At 44.0% G+C, this 23937-nt stretch overlaps 1 protein-coding gene across 1 annotated transcript in view; it reads left to right on the top strand.

Annotated features, from left to right (window-relative positions):
- PACS1 (phosphofurin acidic cluster sorting protein 1) overlaps positions 1–23937 on the top strand; it is a 144749-nt gene that overhangs the window by 91814 nt on the left and 28998 nt on the right. The window contains exons 3-10 of the mRNA XM_023738193.1: positions 12595–12684; positions 13414–13539; positions 18429–18573; positions 18821–18912; positions 19000–19080; positions 22251–22310; positions 23202–23362; positions 23712–23805. Of these exons, the coding sequence (XP_023593961.1) occupies positions 12595–12684; positions 13414–13539; positions 18429–18573; positions 18821–18912; positions 19000–19080; positions 22251–22310; positions 23202–23362; positions 23712–23805 (849 nt within the window). The remainder of the gene's footprint in view (positions 1–12594; positions 12685–13413; positions 13540–18428; positions 18574–18820; positions 18913–18999; positions 19081–22250; positions 22311–23201; positions 23363–23711; positions 23806–23937) is intronic.

Raw genomic sequence — 23937 nt, 5'->3', positions numbered from 1 at the left:
ATAAATTATTTTGCTTCTATACTGCCACGAAGAGATGTTATTGTTAGGTGCCATCAATCTGGTTCCAACTCATAGCAACCCTGTGTACAACAGAACGAAACACTTGTCCAGTCCTGCACCGTCCTCACAATCTGCTATGCTGGAGCCCATTGTTGCAGCCACTGTGTCAGTCTATCCCATTGACAGTCTTCCTCTTTTTCACTGACCCTCTACTTTACCAAGCTTGATGTCTCTTTGTAAAGCCATTCACTTGTGGTATTTCTGTTGGAGCAGCACTAGATGACCGAGACAGAATTTGGTACCAGGAGTGGGGTGCTGCTCTTCACAGATACCTAAAATGTGGCAGTGGTTTTGAAACTGTGACTGGATAGAGGTGCAGCAGTGGCAGAGGACCAGCAGTGGCAGAGAACCTGCAGCAGCACAGAAGGGGCAGCAACAGAGAACCAGCAGCAGCAGAACCAGGAGACCAGTGCGAGATGGCGCTGGAGCCAACCCACGGAGCAAGAGAGCTGAGTGTGTGCACCGGAAGCTTCCTGGCAGAGTGGGGTGCCTTCGGGCACTTATCGGTGGAGTTAGTCTTGCTGACCCACAGAGCGAGGGAGCTGAGTACCTCTGTGCAGGAGGCTTCCTGGTGGAGTGGGGTGCCTCTAGCACTTAATCAGTGGAGCTACCGAGCTTTGGAACACTTGCCCCAGGAGGGCAGATGCGGGCGTGAGGCCCATGAGCCAAGAGGCCACAGGAAGCAGAAGCTGAAGAGGCAAGGAACACAAAAAGCCAAGCTGCCTCAGTCTCAAAAGGTATGGTCATGACCTCAAGGGTTTCAAAGCATGGAGCCATGGCCCCTGGTGTTTCTAAGGGTGGAGTTGTCACTCTGATGGACTAGTAGAATGGTGCGCCTGAAGCCGAGGGAGCAGAGTTGCTGTCCCAGTGGGCCTGGAAGGCGGAGCTGTGAAGCCCAGGGCCAAGGGGCCTCCACTCAGAATCTGGAGACTGTGGCCAATATCTGGAGTCTGGAGGGCAGGGCTATTGTATAAATTGTCTCAGAGAACAGAGGATTATTTTCAAGCCTTGAGGGCTAATGTGATGTGTTCTGCTAACTTGCTTGGTGCCTGTTATTCCTTCTTTCCCTTCAATTTCTCCCATTTGTAATGGAAATGTCTAGCTTGTGCCTGTTCTGCCATTGTACCTTTGGAAGCAAATAACTTGTATTCTAGATTTCACAGATGAAGAGGAATTTTTGGATTTTGGACTTGGAGTTAAGACTTTTGCTGTGATATGATGAGATGAATATGTTTTGCATGTTGCAAGGATGTGATTTTTTGTGGGCCAAAGGGTGGAATGTCATGGATTGAATTGTGTCCCCCAAAAAATGTGTGTAGCAACTTGGCTAGGTCATGATTCCCAGTATTGTATGATTGTATTATCTGATGTGATTTCCTTATGTGTTGTAAATTCTACCACTATGATGAGATTATATGTGATCTCCTCATGTGTTGTAAATTCTGTCACTGTGATGAGGTTATACTGATGAGGTTGACAAGATTAGTGTCTGAATGCAATCTCTTTTGAGATATAAAAGAGAGAAGCGAGCAGAGACACATGGGAACCTCATACCACCAAGAAAGCAGTGCTGGGAGCAGAGTGCGCCCTTTGGACCTGAGGTTCCTACGCAGAGAAGCTCCCAGACCAAAGGAAGATTGATGACACAGACCTTCCTCCAGAGCCAACAGAGAAAGCGTTCCCCTGGAGCTGATGCCCTGAATTTGGACTTGTAGCTTACTGGACTGTGAGAGAATAAATTTCTCTTTGTAAAGCCATCCACTTGTGGTATTTCTGTTGGAGCAGCACTAGATGACCGAGACAATGTCCTTCTCCAGGGACTGGTCCCTCGTGATAACATGTCAAAGTATGTGAGACAAAGTCTCACCATCCTTGCTTCTAAGGAGTGTTCTGGCTGTACTTCTTCCAAAACAGATTTGTTCTTTCTTCTGGCAGTCCATGGTATATTCAATATTCTTCACCAGCACCATAATTCAAAGGTGTCAGTTCTTCTTCAGTCTTACTTACTCATTGTCCAGCTTTCGCTTGCATATGACGCGATTGAAAATACCATGGCTTGGGTCAGGCACACTTTAGTCCTCAAAGTGACATCCTTGCTTTTTAACACTTTAAAGAGGTCTTTTGTAGCGGATTTGCCAATACAGTATGTCATTTGATATTTTGACTGCTGCTTCCGTGGGCATTGATTGTGGATCCAAGTAAAATGAAATTCTTGACAACTTCAATATTTCATGAAGGTATACTGTTATGTAAATAAATAAATGATATGCCAAAGATACTAATGATAATTTTGAAATTGGACCCAAGTTGGTAGTGCCCCAAGCACCTAGAAGAAGTAAGTACTGGAACTTATGAAGGGACTTTAGGTGGGGAAGATGAGAAAAGTAACTGTAGCATGCTTTAAAAGTGCCAGAACTAGATGTGATCCTGTGACTTCACTGTATTCCATATCCTGTCACCTGTACACCCAGACTTGTTCTAACAGACTTGCGATTCAGATAGTGAATTTGTGGCACAAAACTTTACAGGTATTTTTAGTGTATATTTGGATGGTGAGAATTCAAATTATGAAGCCTGTTATTTGGACAGATAAGATAAAGCGGATGGAAAGTGTCACAAGTGAAGAATCCGAGCCTGTCGTCAGGATTGGCCTCACTGGTAACATTTATGCAGACTTTGAAGGAAGTGAAAAGTGAACCCAGCATATAACTGGAAGAAGAACATGGCTTTCATGCCATGTGAATTGGAGGATTTTGAGCAGAGAAGTGATAGGATCATTCTGGCTTTTGTGTTGAGAATAGACTGTAGGTAAGAAAGAGAAGAATCAAAAAAACCAGTTAATAGACAGCACCAGTGATCCAGGCAAGAGATAAGGGTGGCTTATATCAGGAGGCCAGCAGTCTAGATCTTAAGAAGTGGCCATGTTTTAAAGGTAGAGCCAACAAGATTTCCTGAAGGTTCAGTGCAGGGTGTGAGAAAAAGAGGACAAACGATGGCACTGAAGTTTTGGCTTGAAACCGAGGTGGGGAAGACTGTGGATGAAACATATTTGGAGTGAAAGATCAAAAATTCAGTTTGTCATATTATGTTTGAGATGCCTATGAAGAATCCAAGTGGAGATATTGATTAGACAGTTGAATATTGTCTTAGTTTTCTAGTGCTGCTATGACAGAAATACCACAAGTGGATGGCTTTAACAAAGAGAAATTTATTCTCTTACAGTCTAGGAGGCTAGAAGTCCGAATTCAGGGTACCAACTCCAAGGGAAGGCTTTCTCTCTCTGTCGGCTCTGGGGGAAGTTCCTTGTCATCAATCTTCCTTTGGTCTAGGAGTTTATCAGCACAGGGACCTTGGGTCCAAAGGATGCGTTATTCTCCTGGCTCTTGTTTCTTGGTGGTATGAGGTCCCCGTGTCTCTCTGCTAGCTTTTCTCTTTTATATCTCAAGAGAGATTGGCTTAAGACACAACCTAATCTTGTAGATTGAGTTCTGCCTCATTAACATAAACTCATTAACATCATAGAGGTAGGATTTACAACACAAATAAGAAAATCACATCAGATGACAAAATGGTGGACAATCACACAATACTGGGAATCATAGCCTAGCCAAGTTGACACACATTTTTGGGGGACACAATTCAATCCATAAACAAATATATAATCATATAGAGTTCAGGAGAGAAGTTTAGGGTAGAGATATAATTTTGGGAATCATCAACATATTTTAAGACCATGAAATTGGGTAGGATAACCCGGAGTGGAGTGAGTGTATGTAGAGAACAGGTCTGATGATTGAGGCCCCAGGCACTCCAACATTAGGGAGTCAAGCAGAAGAGGAGAAACCTGAAAAGGAGACCTGCAAAAAGCAGGTAGAGGAGGAAGAGGAAATCCAGAAGAGTATGGTGTTCTGGGAGCCAAGAGTAAAGAAGTGTTGTCGGGAGTGGAAAGTGGTTAGCTCTGCAAGGAAGGTGAGAACTGATCGTCAAATTTATCAAAGTGGAGGTTATTTGAGACCTTGTCAGTAGCAGTTCTGGTGGAATGTTGGAGCTCACTGGAGTATACTTAGGAGAAAAAACCTCAAGACAGCAAGAACAGACAATTCTTTTGAATTTGCTGTAAGGGAAGCAAGAAATGGGTCATAGCTGGAAGGGCATGTAGAGACAAGAGGAGTTTGTTTTTAAGATGAGAGAAATAGCAATATGTTTGCTGATGGGAATGATCCAGTGTAGAGAGTGTAGTTGATCACGCAGGGGAGGCAAGAATGGCTAAAACCGTGTACTTGAGGTGAGAAGGGATGAGATCTAGTGCCCAAGGGGAGCTGCTGACTTCAGATCCGAGCAGGAGAGTTCATCTGTGTAACAGGAGGCGGGGAGGAGCTGTGAGAACAGATACTGGTAATTAGGTGAAGGTGGCGGAGTTGTGGGAGCGCTCTTATCGCTTCAGTTTTCTCAGTAGAGGCGGAGTCAAGTTGTCAGTTTAGAGTGAGGGGAGGGGTAAGCAGGTGTTGGAGGTCTGAGGACAAAGGAGATCTGAAGTGGTCATCTAGGAAGTGGGGAAGCAAAAGGACCTGGGAAAGTGTAGTTTGGTTGCCGGGCAGCATTATAGACCCACTTAGGATTTGCATGAGACCAGTTAGCCTGATTGTATGTTTCCCTCTGGGCATGTTCAGCTGGTGCAGTTGCATTTAAACAAGGTTGTAATTTACCAAATGATTATGGCAGAGCAAGAGGGACAAAGAAGTTAAGAGTGCGTGCAAGGGTGTGTTTATAATGATTGACTATGGCATTTAATCCTTTAAAGGATGATTTTTGTTGTTGTTGCGATTTTTTGGTGATGCCATGTTTTTTCACTAATGGAATGGATGCTGAGTCATTGTTTGTTGGTAGTTTTTTATTATTTGAAAAAATGGGGTGCCGGTTGCAAGCGGGCCATATCAGTCCCATGTTCCATGAAGTACATCACAAATGCAGCACATACCGGTCCCCTGGCCCAGGAAGCGCATCACAAACTGTTTTCAGGGAGGCGAGCACTTTATAAAGGATGTCATCAGGGAGATGACTGATGCAAGCGGGCCACATCGGTCCCATGTTCCATGAAGCACATCACCCACACAGTATATGTTGGTCCCATGGCCCAGGAAATGCATCACAAAATGTTTTCACCCAAAAAATAACTCATTTACTTGAATATTTCTGAATGCTGGTAACCGTACCTTCTCAATAACACAAAGGAAATAGTAAACATACTTGCAAGCCTTATCTCGCTGTACAGAAGCCAAAAAACACAAAAGTTTCACACAATCACTCCTTGAGGAAGCATCCCCTCATACGAACAGCTCTCAACACTCAAATGTGGTACAGACCGACTTCCTTCTTTTTTAGACAGTTACACCAGTATCCCCCATGATGCCAGAATGTACTAAAGTGGCTCAGATACCTGCCAGTAAACCTCCAGGGGCAGAAAATGTAGCTGGAACATATACGTGCCATCGCTTGTTAAAGGATTAAGCTGGGTAAGGAGGAAAGAAGGAGCCCTGGGTGGCGCAGTGGTTAAGCACTCGGCTGCAAACCAAAAGGTTGGCAGTTTGAACCCACCAACCACTGTGCAGCTGTATGGGAGAAAGATGTGGTAGTCTGCTTCCATTAAAGGTTTACAGCCTTGGAAACCCTATGGGCAGTTCTACTCTGTCCTATAGGGTCACTGTGAGTTGGAATCGACCCAAAGGCAGTGGGTTTGGTTTTGGAAGGGGGAAAGAGGACAACAGGGGCATGAGGAACAGGGAACAGATGGAAGTATCAGTAGATTGTAGGTCCTGGTGGGGGTGAAGGATTGTCATTGTTGACAAACTAGAAGAATAGGCTGGAGAGAGGTAGTCAGAGAATGGGATGCATGAAATGGAGATTAGATATTGTTGGTAATGGAAGGTCCAGAGTATGATCATGTAAGCGAGTGGCTAAGATAAGTGTGAGAACAAGACATTGGAAGAGAGGAATTATGGAACTCAGAGGCCAGGATGTTGGAAGGAGCATATACAGAAATCATCAAGAATTATAACTGGAATAGTGTTGGGAGAGGGCAGTGAGTCAGAAGCTAAAATCAAGACAGGAGTGGGCATGACTGGCAGTTGTAGATGACAACAACAACACAGGATAGAGGGTGATATAGCTGGTGACATCAGTTCAGAATGGGGAGTTTTTCAGGGAGGTGGAAGGGAAAATGTTCTAGAGCCAGTGATGAGCAAGGAAGATGCCTGCCCGGTGTGTGTGGGTTTGGGGAGAAAAGCAGCCACCGTTTGAGAGGGTGGCACAGTGGTTAAGAGCTTGGCTGCTAACCAAAAGGTCAGCAGTTTGAATCCACCAGCCGCTCCTTGGAAACCCTATGGGGCAGTTCTGCTCTATCCTATAGGGTCACTATGAGTTGGAATTGACTCAACAGCAATGGGTTGAGTTTGGTTTTGGAAGCAGTGTCTTCAGGGGAGTCCAGATCTCAGAGCAGGGTTTTTCAGTGGTGCCGCTATTGACATCTTGGGCTAGAAAATTCTTTGTTGTGGGGGCTGTCCTGTGCATTGGAGGATGTTTAGCAGTATCTTTGGCCTCTACCTACTAGATGCTAGTAGCATGCCCTCTCCCAGGTGTGACAACCAAAAACATCTCCAAATGTTGCCAAATGGCCCTTCAGGGGCTACATTGCCTCTGGTTGAAAACCACTGCTGTATATAAACCACATTTTGAGGTATTTTTGGTTGTCTCAGCATTTCTGAGATTCATTTTATGGAGATTTCTTAAAACAGCCTAAATAATAAGCTCAAGTGAAAACTTTGGTAAGATTCTTGTTTGTAACATGTCATTACCAAAAGCCTTATCTAATAGATAACACAAAATTTCCTTTACTATTTTAAATTGGTATATAATATAATGCTCTCCTAATTACAAAAATATTTTGAAATATTGGATTTAGGAGATTTTCCTTCCTGCATTAAACAAAATCTATATTTTATATAAACAAAAATTAGAGATGGATTAGAGACCTAAATGTAAAAGCTAAAAGTATAAAACTTTTAAAAGAAAGCATAGAATATCTTCACGATCTTGGAGTAAGCAAAGATTTCTTTGATAGGACCCAAAAAGCACTAACCATAAAAGAAAAAATAGTAATAATAAAATGAACTTGATCAAAATTAAATACTTCATGAAAAATACCATTAAGAAAATGAATAGGCAAGAAAATATTCATAATACTATATCTGATAATGACTTGTGTCAATTAAAAAAACTCTTACAACTCAATAATATGACCAAAAAAAAAAAAACAACCCATTTTTAAAAATGGGCAAAGAGACTTGATCAGATGCCTCACAAAGGGAGTTTGTTGGTCTACAAATGAACAACAAACTGATGAAAAGGTATTAGCCTTAGTCTTTTTAACAAATGGTGCTGGCAAAACGGGACGTCCATCTGCAAAAAAGTGAAACAGGACCGATACCTCACACCATATACAAAAACTAATTCAAAATGGATCAAAGACCTAAATATAAAGCCAAAAACTGTAAAGTTCATAGAAGAAAAAATACCATCGACACTAGAGGCCCTAATACACAGCATTAACAGGATACAAACCATAACCAACAGCACACAAACTCCAGAAGACAGGCTAGATAACTAGGATCTTCTAAAAATCAAACACTTATGCTTATCAAGACTTCACCAAAAGAGTAGAAAGAGAACCTGCAGACTGGGAAAAAATTTTTGGACATTACAAGTCAGACAAAGGTCTAATCTCTATAATCTACAAGAAAATCCAACACCTCTGCAACAAAAAGACAAGTAATCCAAATAAAAATTGGGCGAAGGAACAAACTATGGTACATACACACAGTGGAGTACTACGCAACGATAAAGAACAATGGTGAATCTGTGAAACATCTCATAACATGGATGAAACTGGAGGAACTTATGCTGAGTGAAATAAGTCAGTCACAAAAGGACAAATATTGTATGAGACCTCTATTGTAAAAACTCATGTAAAAGTTTACACACAAAAAGTAACAATCTTGTTGGTTACGAGGGTTGGGAGGGGTGGGGGGGAAATAGTAAATAGGCAATAGATAAGTGGTATCTTGGGTGAAGGGTGAGACAGTACACAATACTGGGGAAGCCACCACAACTTGTACAAGGAAAGGTCATGGAAGCTCCATAGACACATCCAAACTCCCTGGGCACTGAATTGCTGGGCGGAGAGCTGTGGGGACCTTGGTCTCAGGGAACATCTAACTCATTTGGCATAACAGTTTATAAAGACAATGTTCTACATTCTACCTTGGTGAGTAGCGTCTGTGGTCTTAAAAGCCTGTGAGCAGCCATCTAAGTAAGATACTCCACTGGTCTCACCCCTTCGGGAGCAAGGGAGAATGAAGAGAACAGGATACAAGGAAAAGATTAGTCCAAAGGACTTATGGACCACAGCTACCAAGGCCTCCACCAGACTGAGTCCAGTACAGCTAGATGGTGCCTGGCTACCACCGGTGACTGCTCTGACCGGGATCACAACAGAGGGTCCTGGATAGAGCTGGAGAAAAATGTAGAACAAAATTGTAACTCACAACAAAAAGACCAGATTTACTGGCCTGACAGAGACTGGAGAAACCCTGAGAGTATGGCCCCCAGACACCCTTTTAGCTCAGTAATGAAGTCACTTCCTAGGTTCACCATCCAGCCAAAGGTTAGACAGCCCCATAAAACAGAATGAGACTAATGGGGCACAACAGTCCAGGGACAAGGACTAGAAGGCAGGAGGGGACAGGAAAGCTGGTAATAGGAAACCCAAGGCTTAGAAGGGACAGTGTTGACATGTTGTGGGGTTGTTAACCATTGTCATAAAACAATACGTGTACTGTTTAATGAGAAACTATTTGTTCTGTAAACCTTCATCTAAAGTACAACTAAAAAAAAAAAAAAGAATGAAAAGGTATTAGTCTTCATGCAAATGCAGATTGCAACCACAATGGTCTTCTACACACCCACTAGAGCCTATGAGTCCAGGACGGACCACGCTAAGTGCTGGTGAAGATGTGGCACAACCGGCGCTCTCATACACTGCTGGCAGGGATGTACAGTGGAAGCACCACTTTGGAAATTGGTCAGGCAGTTCTCACAAAGTTAAGCGTACATTTATCCTAAGACCCAGCAAGTCCAATCCTAAGTATTTACCCAAGAGAAAGCAAAACATAGGTCCACAAAAAACCTTGTACAAGAATGTTCATAGGAGCTTTGGTAATAATAGTCAAAACCCAGAAACAACCCAAATGTGAAAGTCCAGCAACAAGAGAATGGATAAACAAATTGTGGTCTATTCATAGAATCAAATTCTACTCAGCAATAAAAAAGAATGAACTATTGATATACCCAACATCTGAAACCTCAAAAACACGTTGGGTAAAAGAAACCAGACCAAAATAGTACATACTGTATAATTTATATGGAATTTTAGGACACGCAAAACTAATCTATGGTGACAGAAATCAGAGCAGTGCTTGCCTCTGGGAGGTGGTGCAGGATGGACTGGAAGGATCACAAGGGATCTTGGTGGAGTGGTAGAAATGTTTGTATCTTGATAAAGATGTGGGTTACACGAAGCCAACTCTTCAGACAAAGATTAGACTGGGCTATAAAGCATAAAATAATACTCGTGAAGAGTATGCTTCTTAGTTCAAGTAGATACACGAGACTAAATGGGCAGCTCCTATCCAGAGGTGGGATAAGAAGGCAGAAAGGAATAGGAGCTGGTTGAATGGACACAGGAAACCCAGGGTGGAAAGAGGGAGTGTGCTGTCACATTATAGGGACTGCAACTAGGGTCACATAACAATATGTGTATAAATTTTTGTATGAGAAATTAACTTGAGCTGTAAACTTTCACCTAAAGCACAATAAAAAAATTTTTTTAAAAATGTGGGTCACATGGGCATACACACTTATCAACTCATCACCCTGTGTACTTAAGATCCGGATCCTTTGCTGTATTTAAGTCAAACCTCAATTTTCCCAAAAAAGTAATTTATACCAATTACTAGCACTCCTCAGGCCCTCCTGCTGTTCTCTTTTTACATGTTAGGAATAGTTTAGCCCAACTTTATTACTTTTAGAAGGAAATTTATTAAACTGTGATTTCTATAGAAAGTAACCTATCACTTACCATTTAATGGTAATCATTTAATAAGTTTAATGATACAACCTGTGGTTTTTGGCAGCAAGTGTTATCATTCATGCTTAACCAAAGCAGTTTGTGACTCTAGTTTCATTCCTGTTTCACCTACTCCCATCCCATACCACTGACAATACACACTACCTTCATATCAACCACAACTCTCACCTCCATAGATATACCACCTAAGATATAACCATGCCCTCAGAAGTACATATACATGCGTACTGTAATCAACCAGTGGCCTTCCACATCCCTGTTAATTTCTAACCACAGATATCCATTATACAGCTTTCTATGCCATTCTTGTCTGTGATATCACACACGTATATTTCAGGGTGGGGGAGAGAGTAGATGAATGGGTATTTGTAGAATGAAGACTTGAAAGTTGCCCTCGATTCAGAAGAGCTGAGTACGAGCCTTGACTCAGCCATTTGACCATGTTACTTAAGCTCTTTAAGAACAAGGTTGTTGGGAGAATTAAGTACAATGAATGATATCAGTTAAACTTTTTGGTCTCAGGCCCCCTTTATATCCTTAAGAATTATTGTGGACCCCAAAGAGCTTTTGTTTATATGGATTATATCTAGCGGTAGTTATATGAGAAATTACAACTAAGACATTTTTGAAATGTTTATTAATTTATTTTTATATCACAATAATGAACTCATATGTTAATAATGAACTTATATGTTAATGAAATAGTACGTTTTTATGAAAAAATAACCAAATTTTCCACACACAAAAATTTAGTGAGTAGGGTGGCACCATTTTACGTTTCTGTAGAACTCTTTAATATCCAGCTTAATAGAAGGCAACTGGATTCTCCTGTCTGCTTCTGCATTCAATCTGTTGTAATGTCACACATCATGTAGCCTCTGGAAAACTCCACTGGAATGTCCTGAGAGAATGAGAGTGAACAAGGCAAATATTGTCTCAGTGCTGTTACAAAAATAGTTTTAACCTGCGGACCCCTGAAAGAACCACGGCCTTATTTAACTAAAGGGTTATACCTTCCTGATCTAATGTTGGCCTCGGTGAGTGGCTAAGGCATTTTAGAGAACAGAATTCTCTCCTAGGGGTCAGTATCACCACGCAGAACCATTTCAGTGGGAACGTTTCCCAATCAGCAGTTTTTGTAGAAGAAAGATAAAAGATGAATAGTTCAAGAATATTATACTATTATAAGTAATTCTTCAATGAGCAAAGCTCCTTGTTTATTTAAAAAAAAAAAAAAAAGAAGCAAGCCCATTGCCATCAAGTCATTTCCAACTCATAGTGGCCCTATAGGACAGAGTAGGACTACCCCATAGAGTTTCCAAAACTGTAATCTTTAGAGAGGCAGACTGTCATATCTTTCTCCCGTGGAGCTGCTGGTGGTTTGAACTGCCGATCTTTCAGTTAGCAGCCAAGTGCTTTAACCACTGCATCACCAGGCTCCTTCCTTATTTATATTTTTAAATTTTTCTTATTAAAAATTATTTCCTTAGAATTCACTTCCTTGGATGACAACATTTCAGTGCAGAGATTTTTATATTGCCAGCCTGTTTTCTGAAAGAGTCGCCCGGACTTCCTTTGCCTCCAACAGTGAATGAGTTTACAGGTCTCACCACATCCTTACCAACTTTGGTTGTTGTAACATTTTTATTATTGTTACTGATTTTTTAACTGGTTATGTGGTTTTTAGACAAATTTATTCAACAACATGTATTTATCGTCTAAGATGTCCCAGGAGTCATACTGAACAAGACACATGTCTGCCTCACGGAGCTCAAAGTTGAGTGAGATAAGTACTGGCAGTAAGAGGGGTGTCTAACCCAGTGTTGGTTGGAAGAGGAAGGGCTAAAAGGGAAGGTTCCTGGGGGAAAAAATTACATCTAAAGTGATAACTGAAAGGCAAAGTGTTTAGTTGTATATAGAAGCAAGAAAGAATATCCAAGAAGAGGCAAAAAGCATGTGAGAAGGCCCAAAACAAGACCGTACAACTTATGTATCAACTAGAGGGGAAGAAGGAAGGCTGAGGTGAACATGGGGAGACCAGACCACACCTTGGGATACTGAGACCTGCCTGCCTCTTCCCCAGGAGTATTGTGAGAACTCACATGTGGTAACAAGTCATTTTTATATGAAAGCCCTTTATGAATCACACAGCATAATACATACATATAAAATCATACCTATGGTGGTGGTTAGATTCTATTAAGTACAATAAAGATGAAATATTTGGACTGGTAAGAATTTTGGTAGAGTTTAGAAGTTATTTGCAAACATAGCATTTCTTTTGGTCTGATTTTTGGTGATAAAGCATGGACATCTTTTTTCCTCGGTTTCAGGGTTCAAAAAGAATTCTTCGCTCCAACGAGATCATTCTTCCAATGAGTGGACTGGTAGAAACAGAGCTCCAACTAACCTTCTCCCTTCAGGTGAGGATCTACTAGATCTTAGGTCACATATCCCATCTAGCCCCAAAAGAGCCCTCTCATCTGAAAACTGCTTTAATCCAAGAGCCATAGCCCAGTTTGGGCAGGAATGGACTATTAAAGTCACCTAGAGGTTTTATGGCTAGGCTGGAGGGCCAAAGCAGTCGTTCAGCCAGCTAAGTGTGGGTGCTGAGACGCAGATAGGCTGCTGAAAAGTACATCATGTTTCATTCGTCCTTTCTGTTTCCTTAGATAACCCAGTTAGTCACCAGCTATGCCCCACCCATCCTACCACGCTCAGCCCCATCAGCTCTCAACGATCCACAGCACACACCCCAGTGGAGTGTGCCCTCTTCGTTCTCATTTTCCACTTGCCCTGTAATCTCCATCCCTCCCCTTCTCCTTATCCCTGCTGGTGTGTCTCTCTCATCATAACTCCAGTAGCCGAAACTGAAGCCCATGGATAAAACACTTGATCAGCTGATAAGCAGAGAGGTAGTGTTCTGAACACGTGTGGACCGCAGAGCTGTAAAATGGAAGCTAGTCACCAAGCTGAGTCAGAACCTCAGACAGCAACTTAACAACTGTTCGTTTCACACCCAGATTCACCCCCACTTTACAGACGGGAGAGATTGAAGCCCAGAAAGATTATGTCCCCCACAAGCAGGACAAAAACCCACCAAGGATCTGACTGCATATTAACCACGCTTGACTCTGTTTTCTACTTGATAGTACCCTCATTTCCTTAAGCGAGATGCCAACAAGCTGCAGATCATGTTGCAAAGGAGAAAGCGTTACAAGAATCGGACCATCTTGGGCTATAAGACCCTGGCTGTGGGACTCATCAACATGGCTGAGGTGAGAGCAATGCGGTCTGCATGCTGTCGGCCTTAGAGCCCAAGAGAGCACTGGGCCCAGTCATTGGGGCTTAGCCAAGAAGTTTCCCAGCTGTGTGGCTAGTTGTTTTATTTTCTTTTTACAGATTAATTATTGTACTGGAAGTTCGGGTTATACCTCTTTTTATCAAGGGCTTGCTCCTGCACATAAAGTTTTTTCCCCTATCTTTTTAAAAAATAATTTCAAACGTACAGAAAAGTTGTAAGAATAATATAAAGAATTCCCATATATACTTCACCAGATTCTTCAGTTGCTAGCATATTATCACATTTGCCTTATTATTCTTTATCTCTCTATATATTCATGCATATAGTTTTCTTTTCTGAACCATTTGAGAGTAAATTGCAGGCATGATGCCCCATTGCACCTTAATACTGTAGTATGTTAATTTCCTAAAAATAAGGATGCTCTCCTACCTAAGCACTGAGCCACCATAAAGATCAGGAAATTCACGTTGATATGATATGACCATCTCACCCACGGTCACCTTTCAGATTTTGCTGAATGTCTCAACAGTGTCCTTTATAGACCCAGGATATAACCTAGGATTACATGTTGCATTGAGTTATCCTGTCACTCTAAACGCCTTCAATCTGGAACAGTCCCTCAGGTTTTCCTTCTCTTTCATGACCTTGACATTTTTTAAGAGTACAGGCTGGTTAATTTATTGAATGTTCCTCAGTTTGGGTTTGTGTGATGTCCCCTCAAGATTAGATTGAGGTTATGCATATTTGGCAGAGTTACTACAGAAGTAATGCCATGTTCTTCTTAGCGCAACACTGAGCAGGTGGCGCTGAATACCGATGTGTTCCGTTACTGGTGATGCTAACTTCTATCATTTGGTTAAGATGGTGGTCGGCTAGGTTCCTCCAATATAAGTTAATTAATACATATTTTGTACTTATTAATGAAAAAAATATTGTGGGGGGAAGTATTTTGAGACTATGTAACTATCTTTTTCCTCACCATATTTTCACCAACTAGCTTTAGTATCTATTAGTGATTCTTGCCTGAGTCAGTTACACCCACTCACTTATCGACATGGTTAGGTTCCAAAGACCAAGTCATTATGTGAAAACCAGCGTTATGCGAAAATGGAAGATGACCACATCAGATCACAAAGTGGAAGATGACTGCATCATTACATAACTGCCAAACCACTGAGAATCGTGGCCCAGTCGAGGTGACACATAATCGTAACCATCACAGCCAGCATTACTGTCACCTTGCACCAGATGTACATCGTTAATGCACAAAATAGTTGGATAGTAGATTTTTTACTATTGTCATAAATGCAAAATGTCGGATAACAAGATAGTCGGTAAGTGAGGAGTAGTTGTATTACTATGATGGTGGCTAAACAGTGGATTTCTAATTCTATCATTCCTACTATACTTACTAGTTGGTTTTTTGTTATAAGATAGAGTTTTTTCCTTCTATTTATTGATTCATTTATTGATTTTATTTATTGATTGATTCATTTATTTGTGTCAGTTATGGGCTTATGGATTCCTGTTTTATTCAGTGGGTTTTTAACATGTTACTATCAGTATTTATTTTGATGCCCTAATTATCTCAGGCGTGGCCAGTGGGAGCTCATTCAGGCTGACTCCTGTGTCCTTTTTGATGTGCCATCATTCTTTGTATACTTCCTTACTCAAAATATTCGAGGCTCATCTTGTACTTTCTTTGCAGGGCTTTGAACTGGTTCATTCTGGTTCGAACCCCTACTGAGAATTTGCATTTCCACCCCAGATATACTGAATCTGAATCTACATTTTAACAAGATCCCCAGGTGATTCTTATGTACAATAAATTTTGAGAACCACTGCTCTACTAGTGGTTTTCAGAATTGGTCCCTAACTAGCAGCATTCGCATTACCTGGGAACTTGTTAGAAATGCAAATTCTCAGCAGGGGTTCTGTCTTAGTTACCTAGTGTTGCTATAACAGAAATACCACAAGTGGATGGATTTAACAAAGAGAAGTTTATTTCCTTACAGTAAAGTAGGCTAAAGTCCAAATTCAGGGTGTCAGCTCGAGGGGAAGGCTTTCTCTCTCTTGGCCTTCTCATCAATGTTCCCCCGGACTGGGAGCTTCTTGGCGCAGGGACCCTTGTCCAAAGGACGCGCTCTGCTCCTGGCACTGCTTTCTTGATGGTATGAGGTCCCCAACTCTCTGCTTACTTCTCTTTCCTTTTGTCTTTTGAGAGATAAAAGGTGGTGTAGGCCACACCCCAGGGAAACTCCCTTTATGTTGGATCAGAGATGTGACCTGGGTAAGGGTGGTGGTAACAATCCCACCCTAATCCTCTTTAGCATAAAATTACAATCACAAAATGGAGGCCAACCACACAATTCTGGGAATCATGGCCTAATTCTGGGAATCATGGCCTAGCCAAATTGATATACACGTTTTTGTGGGGACACAATTCAATCCATGACAGGTTCCAACCAGAAGTAACTGATTCGAATCCCTGTTTCCCTGACCCAGCCCTGGAATGAGCTAGTCCTCCAGTGAGCCCCGGTTTCTTTTAGTGGAGAAGGATATTTAGAAACCAAATCTGGGTACTAAACCCAAAACCCAAACCTGTTGCAGACAAGCCGATTCTGACTCATAGCCGTGACCCTATAGGACAGAGTAGAACTGCCCCACAGGGTTTCTAAGGATGAAATCTTTATAGAAGCAGACTGCCATATCTTTCTCCCACAGAGCGGCTGGTGGGTTCAAACCACCAACCTTTTGGTTAGCAGCCAAGTGCTTAACCACTGCACCACCAGGGCTGCTATCTGGGTACTAAACTCATTGCCAACGAGTCGATTCTGACTCATAGCAGCCCTCTACCCATAGGACAGAGTAGAACTGCCTCCATAGGGTTTCCAAGGCTGTAAATCTTTACAGAAGCAGAGTGCCACATCTTTTTCCCACGGAGCGGCTGGTGGTTTCGAACCACCAACTTTTCGGTTAACAGCTGAGCACTCTAACCACTCTGCCACCAAGGCTCCTTATCTGCGTACTAAAACCAAAACCCATTGTCAGTGAGTCGGTTCCGACTCATAGTGACCCTATAGGACAGAGTAGAACTGCCCCATATTGATGTGAACTCATGGTCAGACAGATATACAGAGATGTGGAAATACAGACGTGTGTGCATATATGAGTGTGTATACAGGTCCCTAGGTGGCACAAACAGTTTATGCTGTAAATCCAAGGCTGTAAATCTTTACTAAGCAGACTGCCACATCTTTCTCCCACAGAGCAGCTGGTGGGTACTGCCACATCTTTCTCCTGTGGAGCAGCTGGTGGGTTTGAACCGCGGACCTTTTGATTAGCAGCCAAGTGCTTTAACCACTGCACCATCAGGGTACTAACCTGTTGCCGTTGAGTCGATTCTGACTCATAGTGACCCTATTAGGGTAAAACTGCCCCATAGAGTTTCCAAGGAGCGCCTGGTGGATTCGAACTGCTGACCTCTTTTGGTTAGCAGCCAAGCTCTTCAACCACTGGGCCACCAGGGCCCCACCAGGGTACTAGAGTGCTCATTTCCCCTGCTGTACTATCATTGTCTCTACTCCCTCTAGTGGACAAAGCTAGGAAACGGTTTGTGCTTGACGGCTAACCTAAAGGTTGGAGGTGCAGACCCACCTAGTGGTACCGTGGAAGAAAAGGCCTATCTGCTTCCGTTAAAATGACAGCCAAGAAAACTCAATGGAGCAGTTCTACTGTGTAACACATGGGGTCACCATGAATCGGTATCAACTCCATGACAGCTAACAACAACCTAACCCAACGTAACCCGTTGTCAACGTATGCATTAAAAAAAAACCATTGCCTTCAAGTCAGTTTTGACTCATGGTGTTCCCATGTGTTACAGAGTAGAACTGCTCCTTGGGTTTTCTTGGCTGTCATCTTCACAGAAGCACATTGCCAGGCCTTTCTTCTGTGGTACCGTTGGGTGGGTTTGAACCTCCAACCTTTAGGTTAACAGTTGAGCATAAACCGTTTGTGCCACCTAGGGACCTGTGTACACACTCATATATGCACACGTGTCTGTATTTCCACATCTCTGTATATCTGTCTGAACGTGAGTTCACAGCAATAACTTCAATTCCAGTCCAACACCATAGGATTTATTTTAGCCTTTCCGTATTTGTAACTCCTTTCTCTAACGATGAGAAACCAGGCTCCCATTATCCTCAATGTATTTGTTTATTTGGGCAGTTCTCCTGTACACCAGTCAGACTCCCTCAGCCCTGACAAAGGGGCCACAAATCAGTTTTTAAAAATGTTTCTGTATGTTAGTAAATTAAATAGGAAAAAAATTGTGGCTATTGTAAATAAAATGTGGGAGTAGTCCCAATCCATCTTTTTGTCCCTGGGTTTTGTTACCAGTGCGAGGGGCTGGTGGAGTGAATTAATGCCAATAACCCGTTTCTCTGGCTGTGCCCTGCCACTTTCCCATATACTGTAGCTGCTCCTCATTGCTAGATACGGGTGACCACCACCTTCAGCCCCAACCCCATCAGCCTCAAGGGCTAATTTCTCTGGGAGGACTAAAATGCAGTCCTTGAGATGAGCCATCATTTGCAGTCTCAGGCCTTGATTGTTATCTTTGAGCATTTGGCCTTGCCTAGTGACAGACACTTCTGGAGACTTTTGGAGATAGTTTTAAAGTAAGACCTTGAAGGCAATGAGATAACAATAGACATGATTTGGGAGATAATGAGAAAGAAAATATATTAGCAGAATGCCATTACCATTTATTTGCATACTCATTTGGATTTACGGAAATGGACAACTTCGTGGGCCTCTTGATAGTCAAGTGTGTCTGTCGCCACTCTTTGACCCAAGGTGATGCAGCACCCCAATGAGGGCGCTCTGGTGCTTGGCCTGCACAGCAATGTGAAGGACGTGTCCGTGCCTGTGGCAGAAATAAAGATCTACTCCCTCTCCAGCCAGCCGATCGACCATGAAGGAATCAAATCTAAGCTGTCTGGTAAGATGTGTGCAGTGCCTGAGGCCCCGTGGACCACGGAAGGCCCATTACCTGATCTCCATCTTGGGAAAGCCAAACAAGACAGTGTCTAAAATGTTCCTGGGAAAGAGAAGCTTAGAGACCCCTGAAAATAAAACGTGGCTGTGCCATGGGCCTCTCCCCTCCCCCAGCAGTGTTCCAGCCCATCAAAGTTCTTAGGCCAGATCCTCCCACTGCAAGGCTATCTTACGAAGGTGTCTGTTCCCAGATCGTTCTCCTGATATCGACAACTATTCTGAGGAGGAGGAGGAGAGCTTCTCATCAGAACAGGAAGGCAGTGATGACCCGTTGCACGGGCAGGTAACGGCCCCTCAGAGAAAGCGTCTGAGAAGCAAGTCCAGACCTTCCCGGGCTTTCCCAGCCTCATTCTACCCCCTCCCCACTTAGGACCTATTCTATGAAGATGAGGATCTCCGGAAAGTAAAAAAGACCCGGAGGAAACTAGCCTCAACCTCTGCCATCACAAGGGTAAGCCTCCCAGGTCTGGGAAATAGTGTAGCTGAGATTTTCAGTTTAGGGTAGGATAGGAGCAGTATATTCCAACTTCTTGGGGGCCTTTTGTAATCTACACATGGCCCTCCACTCGAGTTTCTGATACATCCTGCTGGAGGCCATGTCCCCACCACCATCACCTATTTAAGAATCACTGTTGTAGGATCCACTGCTACTGACAGGAGCACATTATACTCTTGAGGTTATCTTGAGTTAGAAAAAGACTGAGAACCCTACTTTAGAATTTGAAACAGATAATGCTTCCTCAGGAAACAGAACACCTCAGATACCCTTCCTCCCGTTTCTAGGTGCTTGCTGCCCACTGCATACTGTCCATCTCAGAGATGAAGCCTGTTCTCTCGAGGGGTGTCACCGTTTTTAATCATTTGTTGAGCCTACCCAGAAGTAATAGACCAGTGCTTGGAACCATGGGTTTGAGCCAGTTTAATTACATTAGCTATAGTTCCCATGTTAATGGAGCCATAACCTTGGAAATCAGATACTTTTAGATTTTATCGCCTGCATAAGATTTCCTCAGAGTCACTGTTTTTTGGTGAAATTAGTAGTCTTGGACTAAGAAGCTTAAAACCTGAATTCCTGGCTTAACTCTGACTGATTCTGGAGTTCTTGTATTAAAGTATGAGGGGGTCAGAAGTACTATGAGCTTTTTAGATAAAAAATTCACCGTATTTTCCCCAGAGGCCTCCTGACTCTCTAGAGCCCAGAGCTAGCCTAGGGATCAGCCCCCTGAGTAATTTCCCATCACCTTTGGCAGCTAAATGTCAGCCAGTCCCTCCAAATGTGTTGTCCCTGAGCCAGGCACTCTACCACGAAACAACACTCCATCTCTCCAGTCAGCCTGAGGGATCACTGGCCAACATGCAAATTCCTCAAGACCCTGACCTTGATTTCCCCATCTAGTCAGTGGCTAGAGATCACAAGAAACGGTTTTGTTGTATTTGTCTAATTCTTGACTGGCACTCCAAAATGGGCAGGGAGAGGCACGTCACTAGAGCCTTCAACACCATACCTGAAAATAAGATCAGTAACAAGAAGACAGCACTGTGCTCTGATAAGGGGAGAGGCTGTAGGATTGTCTCTCTAGTGCAGCTTGTTCTGCTTAGTTTTTCCTTTTCCTGCTCTGTAACCAAAGAACCTCTAATTTCATGCCATCGGGAGCCCCCTGGAGATTTATAAATTGCCTGTTCCTGTGGTCTTCTCTATAGCTGTAGCCTGGGGCATGACCAGAGTTCACTACTCCTACAATTATCCATGCCCTTGTTACCGGGTGGAAACCCCAGGGTCTTGCTCGGCCTGACTCGTATTGGCTAATAAATGAGAGACCGAGGTGGGAGGTAGAAAAGCACCGTTACTTCGTTGCGCAAGGAAAGGAGTCAGAGCTGCTGCTGCCAAGACTGCTCCCCGAGGGTGAGCGGGAAAAGTTACTTTTAAAGGGTTTACAAGTAGAGAGTTCATACAAGTTACATCAGCAACATTCTTAATCATACTATGCAGGCGCAGTGGAGTTTACATGTAACTTCCAAGCAAAGAAAGCAGGATTCTAATGCAGAAGCTACCAGGGCGAGCTAGGCAAAGAAAGCAGGATTCTGATGCAAAACTGCTTGAGGTAGTGGAATTTTCCACAGCCTAGGGACTCTGTCTTATCCCCAAATGTTTTAGCTGCAAGCAGTTTCCCATGGGATTTCCAGAGACTTTTTAGTTTCTACCTCATTCCGTGCACATTCATTCTTCTCTCCCTACCAAAGACACTTTGTTCTGGACACACTGATCTACTTGCTGTTCTGCAAATATGTCTTATACTTCTCTGTCACCATGAACTCAAGTTGTTTTCTCTGCTTCAAATGCCCTTTCCACCATTGAAAGCCCTGCCCTTTCTTCAAAGCCTAGCTCGGTCTTACTTGCCTGTTTGACATTTCCATGCCTGGTTGGTGAGTCTATCATTCAGGCAAGAAATACTGGTGGTCGCAAGCTAGACATTGTGCCCAGCTTGGACACCTAGAGATCAAAAGGCACAGTCCATGCCCTCAAGGAACTCAGAGTCCAGTTACACAAATATATCTGAGCAAGTAGCTACAGTTCAGTGGGATCGGTGTTCTAAGAAAGAGACCTGTATAAGGGACAGCGATGGCATTAAAGGGACAACAACCCACTCTGTCCAGGAGTGCCAGGAGAGCTTCATGGAAGAGATGCCAAGAGATGGGTTTTTAAGGATAAATAGAACTTCATCAAGTAGATTTGGAGGAAGTTTTTATTCAAGTCAGAAAGTATCAGGTGCAAAGGCCCAGAGGTGTAAAACAGCATGCATTTTTTCACAGAGCTATTAAGTAATTTCTACTTGAAGATGGGGTGTGAGGGGTTGAATAATGAGATGAGGCTGGGGAGGCAGACAGAACCAAACCAGCTCTCAGACAGGCTTACAAGCCTCACCTGTGAGCTTTGTTCTCCTGGCACTGGGAGACAAGGGAGACATAAAGGGATCAGATTTACATCTGGAAAGCTCACTCTGGACTCTGGAGGGAACAAGATTGGAAACTGGTGGGGGGTGGGGCAGAGACAGTGGGGGGCGGGGCATGGAGGTGTCAGGTGAAGACTGTTGCAGTGACAGCAGAGCCTTGCAAGGAGAAGGCCTAGAGCAGAGGAGAGGTGTTGCAGACATTAAGGAGAGGGCAGGGTCAGCAAACATGGGGATGTGGGCAGAGCACGGAGGGGAGAGACACCAGGCTTAGACATGGGTGACTGGTGCTCTCATTAATCAGGATAGGAACTGCAAGGAGACGATAGTGAGTTCTGTTGGGGAAGTGTTGAATGTGAGGTGCCTGGGGGATTTGCAGGCTGAAGTCACCAGCCAGCACTGTGACCTGAAGCGCGAGAGAGGATGAGCTGGAGAAGCGGAGTTGGGAGTCAGAGGCGTGGGTGGTTCGGGCCCTGGGGTCGCTGAGACCTCCTCCCTCTGTCTAGGCAGTGCACTGGATTAGTGTGGCCCTGCCTGTCCTTCCTGTGTCTTCTTATCACCCTGTCCTCCCACTGTTCTTAATAAAAGTGAGCTCTTAATCGATACTTGTTGGATTGATCACGGTTCACAAGTGGATGTTGTTTGCGAATAATTGTGCAATCTGTCCCTGCAGCAACCTAACATCAAACAGAAATTTGTGGCCCTCCTGAAGCGGTTTAAAGTCTCAGATGAGGTATGACCCCTTACTCCCAAGGGAAATGGTGAGTAGAATCCCCAGTTTTATCCTTTGCTCCCAAGGGCACTCTGTGTTGCCACTGGGAGTCAAGGTTCCAGGAGTACGATTCCTGCTCTACCTTGTTTGCCTGGTGGATCCCCAAGAGCTGTTAAGACGGTAGCTACAGAAGGGCTTTAAGCTACCAGAAAGGCCTTATACATAGTGCTGAAGGGCTTATAGTCTTTGGAGATGGGGTAGCACAGTTGTACCCAACCACTGGCGAATACCCAAGCCTTCGATATGGGGTATCAGTGACAAGTCTGGTTGTTGTTTTTTAAAATTTCCCCCTCATATCGCAGGGGGAACATCAGTGAGCAGTAGCCTGTGCCGTAGGAGTGTCCTCAGTGGTCAGCCCTGAGTAGCCAAGAACTGACCATTGTTAACTAGAGAATCGTGCTCTTCCTGGGGCCCCGGAAGGCCTAGCACCAGTTTACAGGCTGCTCTTCTTGGTGGACTGAAAGAGGAGCAAGGGTGGAAATTGTTGAGAGCAAGACTTCTGTGTCCTCCTGTGGGCTGTAGAAGGTAGAAGGAGCCCACACAAGGCCATGGGCTCCTGGGCTTTCTTCTGCCCGTTCCTCGAGAGAGCTGCTTCAGCACTTCAGCTTTTCTCCTCGATGCCAGGTCTGTAGTGTGGCGTGCTTGGGAGACAAACGAAACGGGGAAAGGTGGCCTCAGTACTCCCTGCTCTTGGGGTTGGATCACAGAAAGGGCATCAAGACCACCCCATTGAGTGTGACGCTACGATATGTCCCTTAAGGGAGAATCGTAAGGAAAGAGAAACAAGTTGGGTGTCTCCCATAATTGTCAATAGGAAAAACCTCAAATTCAAAGAGTTATTTCTGCCTCCAGGTGGGCTTTGGGCTGGAGCATGTATCCCGGGAGCAGATCCGGGAGGTGGAAGAGGACCTGGATGAGCTGTATGACAGTCTGGAGATGTACAACCCCAGTGACAGCGGTCCTGAAATGGAGGAGACGGAGAGCATCCTGAGCACACCAAAGCCCAAGCTCAAGTGAGCCTGCCTCCTCCATCAGACCATCTCCCCATACCTGTCCTTCCTGGGCCACCGCAGTCTCCTAAACTCTCCTCCCTCACTTTACCCTCGATCACCAGGGAGTCCCAGGTTTTCATCCTTGTTGAACCTCCTGCTGTCTGGACAAAGGTCATTGTTTTTGTCTCAAATGGAGTAGAGTCCTATCCTCCAGTCCAGGCCCTGACCTCTCCACCTTGGCCATGTCCCTCCTCATGGGCACCCTGGAGCCCAGTTGCTGGTCTTTCTTGAACACCAGCTGCACCCAGCACTCCACGTGCTGCTGTCTAAGCATGGCAGCCACTGACCTGGCTGTGCTTCTTCACCATAGGCCCTTCTTTGAGGGAATGTCGCAGTCCAGCTCACAGACGGAGATCGGCAGCCTCAACAGCAAGGGCAGCCTTGGGAAAGATACCACCAGCCCTGTGAGCAAGACCGGTGCTAGGGGGCGGGAGGGGGATTGGCAAGACCAGTGTTGTGGGAGGTGGGGGGCCTGTGGGTAAGACCAATGCTATGGGGGGGCTGTGGGCAAGACCGGTACTATGGGGGCCAGGGGA

Source organism: Trichechus manatus, unplaced genomic scaffold (genome assembly GCF_000243295.1).
Source record: "Trichechus manatus latirostris isolate Lorelei unplaced genomic scaffold, TriManLat1.0 scaffold00113, whole genome shotgun sequence".
Classification (NCBI taxonomy): Eukaryota; Metazoa; Chordata; class Mammalia; order Sirenia; family Trichechidae; genus Trichechus; species Trichechus manatus.
This window is presented reverse-complemented; position numbering and strand designations above follow the sequence as displayed.